Source organism: Fonticula alba (assembly GCF_000388065.1).
Source record: "Fonticula alba strain ATCC 38817 unplaced genomic scaffold supercont2.1, whole genome shotgun sequence".
NCBI classification, from domain to species: Eukaryota; order Rotosphaerida; family Fonticulaceae; genus Fonticula; species Fonticula alba.
This window is the reverse complement of record NW_009242971.1, coordinates 2,267,199-2,273,586: the sequence shown is the minus strand read 5'-3', so window position 1 is coordinate 2,273,586 and position 6,388 is coordinate 2,267,199. Positions and strand designations below refer to the sequence as shown.

The 6,388-nt window shown below is 69.0% G+C and overlaps 1 protein-coding gene across 1 annotated transcript; it reads left to right on the top strand.

Moving 5' to 3' along the window:
* Positions 1-235: 235 nt before the first annotated feature.
* On the top strand, positions 236-6,142 carry H696_00503 (hypothetical protein; the record flags this gene model as incomplete). Its single annotated transcript, XM_009494375.1, has 15 exons — positions 236-456; positions 588-933; positions 1,077-1,198; positions 1,289-1,374; positions 1,551-1,714; positions 1,874-1,973; positions 2,094-2,276; positions 2,414-2,703; positions 2,824-2,980; positions 3,126-3,257; positions 3,424-4,322; positions 4,387-4,740; positions 4,854-4,987; positions 5,147-5,829; positions 6,018-6,142. 15 exons carry the CDS (start codon positions 236-238, stop codon positions 6,140-6,142), a joined length of 3,996 nt encoding a protein of 1,331 aa, XP_009492650.1.
* Between the last annotated feature and the right edge of the window lie 246 nt (positions 6,143-6,388).

Sequence of the window (6,388 nt, the reverse complement as noted above, 5' to 3'; positions counted from 1 at the left end):
ACACACACACACACACACACACACCCATTCACCCCGTTCCATTTGCCGCGCCCCGCGCCCTCCGCCTGCTGTCCGCCTGTCCGCCGGGCTATCGCGATCTCTCGCACCTCTTGCTCCTGTTCCTTCGCCGCCGCCGCCGCCGCCGCCGCCACCGATACTGCCAACAGGGCCAGCCCTAAGTCGGAGCCGGCCCTCCCCTTCCAGCTCCCCTGCCTGCTCTGCCCGCTTCATTGCCATGACGCACTCGCTGGCCTCGCCGGCCCTGCCGGCCTCCGGGCCCCTTCTTTGGACGTCGCAGTCCTCCTCCTCCTTCGTTGAGGCGCACCGCGCCGTCATGCGCGAACGCGGTCGCCAGCGCTTCAGCCTCCTGCACCTGGACCCGGGCGAGCTGTACCTGGAGGACTTCAGCGTGCATCTCCTGATGCCCATCGAGTCGGCCGTCAACATGGGAACCCGGTACCGGCCCTTGCCCTGCTTGCCTTTTTTTCTCCCTCCTCCCTCACACCCGCGCATCCCCTCACTCACCTCCCTCTCCCCCTTTCCCCTGTTCCCACCCCTCGCCTCGCCTCGCCTCGCCTCGCCTGCAGCAAGGTCCGCGGCCGGCTCAAGCTTTGCACCTCGTCGCTGGTCTTCGAGCCTGTGTCCGACGGGCTGGTCTCCAGCCCGGGCGACCTGCTGCCGCTGATCCGCCTGCGCTTTCGGGACATTACCAGCGTGTCGTCCGGCTCGGCCGATCGCCGGGCCAAGGTCCAGGCGGCCAGCCGCCAGAGCTCCGGCATGCTGGACAGCCTGCTGTCGCTGGCCAGCTTCCCCACGTCGTCCGCCGGGTCCGGGAGCTCCTCCGCATCGTCCGATGGCCTGGTGGTCATCGAAACCACTCGCAGCATCGAGATGATGGCTGGCGGCGTGGCCGCGCCGTATCTGGTGAAGAAGGTGCGCCATCCGCCCCCCTGAATGCCAGGCCCCAAGCTCAAACACACGTCCGCACCACTGACGCGAGGCCATGCGGGCCTGCCCGGTCCCCCTCCCCGCCCCCCCCCCCCCCCCCCCCCCCCCCCACCCCTGTTTCTCCGCAGGATCCGCCGGCCTTCCGCTTCGAGCTGAACCACGTCGGCCTCGGGACCTTTCTCATGACCCTGCAGAAGTACCGGTCTCTGGACCAGCTGCATGCACAGGATCGCGAAGTGGAGCTCCGCCGGTGTGTTCCCCTGTGCTCGCCTGTCGCCCCTGGCGGCACCTCTCCCGGCCCGTGGCTCCCGTCACTGACTGCTCCTCCCACCCTGCCAAGCATCGTGCACCAGCTCAAGGAGGAGTCCAAGTTCGACCCGGCCTGGCTGGTCAGCCTGGACGAAGCCTGCCTTCGGACCTATTCATGTATGTGTCTGTTCGCTCGCGCGCGCGAGCTCGCCCCTCCCTCCCTCCCTCCCTCTCTCTCTCTCTCTCCCTGCCTTCGGTTGCTCGTTTGCCCCGCCCCCCTGGCCCCCGCTCGCGCTGCCTCGCAAACCTCCCTACTGACCGGGGCTCCCACATTGCCTGGCCACCTGGCACAGGCTCGCGCATCACCCCGCTCGTGGCCATGCCCGGCAAGCTGACCATCACCAAGGAGCGCGTGTACTTCCACCCGATCAGCTCCATCGACCCGGACCCGGTGAGCTCCTACCCGGTGGCCGACATTCGCCAGCTGGTCCCCCGGCGCTACCTCATGCGTCAGGTGGTGCGTGTGTGCCCGTTGCCCCATTTGCTCCTGCTCCCTTTTCTCCGCCCCTTACGGCGGGCTTCTTCCGCTCGAGGAGCCAGCACCAACGCCTCCATCTGCCCTTCCCCCCCCCCCCGCCCTCCCCCTCTGACGCACCTTTCCCCCTGGCCATTTCAGGGCCTCGAGCTCCACATGAAGGACCGTCGGACCTTGTTTGTGTCGTTCGCCTCGCGCGCCGATCGCGACCACGCCCACCGCCTGATCCAGCAGCAGCCCGGTGCGCCCCCCCCCCCCGCCCCGGCCCCCGGACATCCGAGTGCCCCCCTCCTTTGCTGCCTTTGCTCCGCCCTCTGGCTCTGCTGACGCCCTCCCCCTCCTCCTGATGCCCGCTCTGCAGGAATGGGCCGGTCACTGGCGACCGACTCCTCGCGCGACGCGCTACACCTCTGGCAAACCGGCCGGATTTCCAACTACGACTACCTCTGGTACCTGAACTCCAAGGCCGACCGGACGGTCAACGACCTGACCCAGTACCCGGTTTTCCCTTGGATCCTGTCGGACTACACCAGCCCGACGCTGGGTGCGCCTTGCCCGGTTCTCCCGACGCCCTCTCGGCCGCTGCCACTTGCTGACCATGCCCCGCCCCCCGGTCCCCGCCCCCCGCCCCCCGCCCCCCGCCCCCCGCCCCCCTGTGCCCCGGGTCGTCCTACATCGCAGACCTATCCAATCCGGCGGTCTACCGCGACCTGTCCAAGCCGATTGGCGCTCTGAACCCCGAACGCCTGGCCGCCCTGCGGGATCGGTACAATGAGATGCCGCCGCCGCGCTTCCTCTATGGCACACACTACTCCACCCCGGGCTATGTGCTGTACTACCTGGTGCGCGTGGCTCCGGAGCATGCGCTCTGCCTGCACGGAGGCAAGTACGACGCGGCCGATGGCCGGGTCTTCTCGCGGCTTGCGTCCACCTGGAATAACCTCCTCCACGGGAACAGCGACGTGAAGGAGGTATGTGTGTGTGTGTGCCTCTGTGGCCTCTGGTTCTCTGTCCCCCTCCCCCCTGCCCCCGGCTACCTCGTCTTGCCAGGCTAACTGACCGGCATTCTCCTGTCTCCGGTGCCCATGCAGCTGATCCCGGAGTTCTTCCAGCTCCCCGAAGACATCCAAGACGACGGGTACGAGTGCTTCCTGGAGAACAAGCGCGGGCTCATCCAGCCCTCGGCCGACCCTGGCTCGGCGGCGGCCCGCCTGCCTGACGTCGAGCTCCCCCCCTGGGCGAAGAACGGTGCGAGCCACGCTTTTGTCCCCCACCCTGCCCTCCTCCCCCGGAGCCCTGCCGCCTCGCCTTGCCTCGCCTCGCCTCGCCTCGCCTCGCCTACTCACCTGTCAACTTCGCCGATTGGCTCGCCCGGCCGGCCGCCCATGCGCAGATCCGACGAAGTTCATCCGCATGCACCGCGAGGCCCTGGAGTCGGACTTCGTGTCGGCCAATCTGCACAAGTGGATCGACTTGATCTTTGGGTACAAGCAAAATGGCGTGGAGGCGGACAAGGCCGACAACGGTGCGCCAAGGCAGGGGCGAAGGGGACACCCCCCCCCCCCCGCTTTCTCTCTCTTTCTCTCTCTCTCCCTCTCTCCCTTTCCGCCCTTGGTGACTGACCTTTTCGGATGGGGCCCTACTCCGGCTTCCGTTCCCGCACAATGCACCTGCACACCAATCGCCTGCAGTCTTCTACCACCTGACGTACGAGGGGAGCGTCGATCTGGACTCCATCACGGATCCCGGCGAGCGGGCGGTCCTCGAGCTGCAGATCACCGAGTTCGGCCAGACCCCGCGCCAGCTCTTCCAGGTGCCGCATCCGGCGCGCCTGTCACGGGCCGAGCGCGATGCGATCGCCGCGTCGCCGGTGGTCGAGCCGCTGCCCTCCGGCGGCGTGTCCAGCCCGGCTGGGCTTGGCCCGGGGTTCGGGCGTCCGGCACCTCTGGTCACAGGCCTCTCGCCGGGGCTCGGGGCGCTGGGCGCCGGTGACCTCGCCAACAGTGGCGACTACTACAGCCCCGGCGGGTATGCCAGCGTGTGCTCTTCCGATCTCTACTACAGCCCCGGCGGGTATGCCAGCGGCGGTCCGCACCACCAGCCCACACCCGGGTCGGTGGCCAGCCCGACGCCGATCGTCAGCAGCCGCATCTCCAACATCATTGGCTCGCATTTGACCGGGGTCTCGTCACCAGTGCGGCCGCACTTCCTGGGTGGGGAGGACGGCGTGCCGGGCTTCAATGCCGGCGGAACCCCGAGCAGCCCGACGCATCACCCCTATTCCTACCAGCTGGCCGAGGAGGCTGCCTCGCCGAGCCTGGCCACCCCCCGGGGCTTTGGTTATGACGATGTGCCGGTCATGACTCTGCGGCCGGTGGCCGGCCCAGGGAGCCCGGTGGTTCCCTACGACCTGGGCGGCTCATCGACCCCGGTGCGTGCCACGGGCGCGAGCGCCGCGTCGCCCGAGCTGGCCGTCACCCTGGCCGACTTGCGCCTGTACGACTCGCCGGCCATGGGCCCCGGCGCCGGGGGCGGCATTGCCCCGAGCCCGGGCGGGCTGCTGCTGGATGAGAGATCGGAAGAGCGTCGTGTACGACCTGGGCGGCTCATCGACCCCGGTGCGTGCCACGGGCGCGAGCGCCGCGTCGCCCGAGCTGGCCGTCACCCTGGCCGACTTGCGCCTGTACGACTCGCCGGCCATGGGCCCCGGCGCCGGGGGCGGCATTGCCCCGAGCCCGGGCGGGCTGCTGCTGGATGAGGCCGCCGGGCGCAGCCGGGCCGGCAGCTTGGCCGGCGGTCTGGGCCCCGGCGGCCTGGCAGAAGGCAACGCGACCGGGTCGAGCATCGCCCCGGGTGCGCCTGGCATTGAGGCCGGCGCCTCCTGGACCACCATCGAGTCGCTGGAGCTGCTCTTCTCGGATCGCCTACACCGGGATTGCGTCACGGGCATTGCCCTGGCCGGCGCCGGGGACAACTTCTTCACCGTTTCGCGTGATGGGTCGCTCAAGGTACGCAACGCCGGGCGCGCCCTCTCCCTGGCCGAGGGGCGGGCCGGCGCTTTCCTGTCTCGGCACACCAGAGCATGTATCTGACCCGGCTTCGGCGGGGCCTGGCATGGCAGACCTTCTCGATCGTGGAGCGCCGCCAGACCAAGGCCATGAGCCTCGGCGGCAATACTCTCTCCTCGTGCGGAGTCAAATCGGCCGAGGGCTGCCTCGACCCGGTGGTCGTCATTGGCAGCTGGGACAGCAATGTGTACGACCCCCGGACGGCGCGCGTGCGGGCTCTTGCCGTAGGGCGCTGTTGGCCGTGCTCGTTCGCTCGCTCGCTCGCTCGCTCGCTCGCTGTTTGCCGGCCGGTGTGGCGGCTATACTGACCTGCTGTCCATGGCCTCGCTGCTGCCCCCTCGCGCAGGTACCTCTACTCCACCACATCCGGTCGGATAGTCGAGACCATCAGCGCCCATGAGAATGTTGTGTCCGCCGTGCAAGTCAGCGGCCCGCTGCTGGCCACGGCCTCCTGGGACTCGACCATTCGCCTGTGGTCCTCGCCGGTGGGGACCATCGGCGGGCGCACGGTCCTGGTGCATGAGCTCCATGACAACCATACGGAGGTGCATGCCATCTCGCTGAGTGCGTGCGGTCGGCTGCTTGTCAGCGGCGCGGCCGACGGGCTGGTGTGCGTGTGGGGCCTGCCGGGGCTGGAGGCGATGGCCTCGGGGGCCGCGGCGCCGTCCCTGCTGGCGAGCGACTTCCTCCCCGGCGCGGCCACGGCCCTGGCCCTGGTTGGCGGGGCGACCGCCTCGCGTTTGGCCCTGGCGTCGGGCTACTCGCCGGTCCCCGGTGAGTCGTGCTCCTCGGTTCCGCCGGCCGTGCGCATCGTCGACGTGGACACCCTCGGCGGGCGGACCTCCCTGCCGCTACCGACCGAGGGGGACACGATTCGTGTGTTCGCCGGGATCGATGCCCCCTCGCCCGGGTCCCTGGGCCAGGGCTCCGCGGCCGATCGCTTCCTACTTGGCGGTGGTGACTCCGGGCAGATCTTCGTTTGGGACCTGGTGCAATGTGTGATTCTCTGCCGTGTGGCGGCCCACAATGGTGCGTGCCATTGCGGGATCTCCCCGTCGCCATCCTGCACGCACGCACGCACGCCCATGCGCGCAGTTGTGCATTTCTGTGGCTCCCCTGTGCTCGGGGGGGGGGGGTGCATACCATCTTCCCTTTTTGCTGACCATCCTCGCATCCGCATCTCGTCCGCATCTCGTCTCCACCGGGGTCCTGCTCAGGTCCGGTCACCTCGCTGGCTGTCTCCCCTGCCGGCATCGTGGTGTCCGGCTCGATGGATAACACGGTGAAGATCTGGTCAATCAATGGCCTGGGCAATCTCTCGGCCCGGACGTCGTCGACCTAGTCCCACCGGCTGCCGCCTCCTCCGGCATCCATGCCTCTCCTTCTCTCCCCTCATGCTCACTTTGGATTTGCGCACATGTCCGCCGGCATGCCCTCCCTGCCGAGCGCGCATGCACCCGGCGGCGGACCCGTGAAATAGATAGCCTCCCATTTCCCCTCCTGTGCATGCATGCCAGAGGGGCGTGCGAGTTTTGCGCGGCCCCCCCCCCCCCCCCCCCCCCCGCCTTACTCCTCCCCGCTTGGGAGC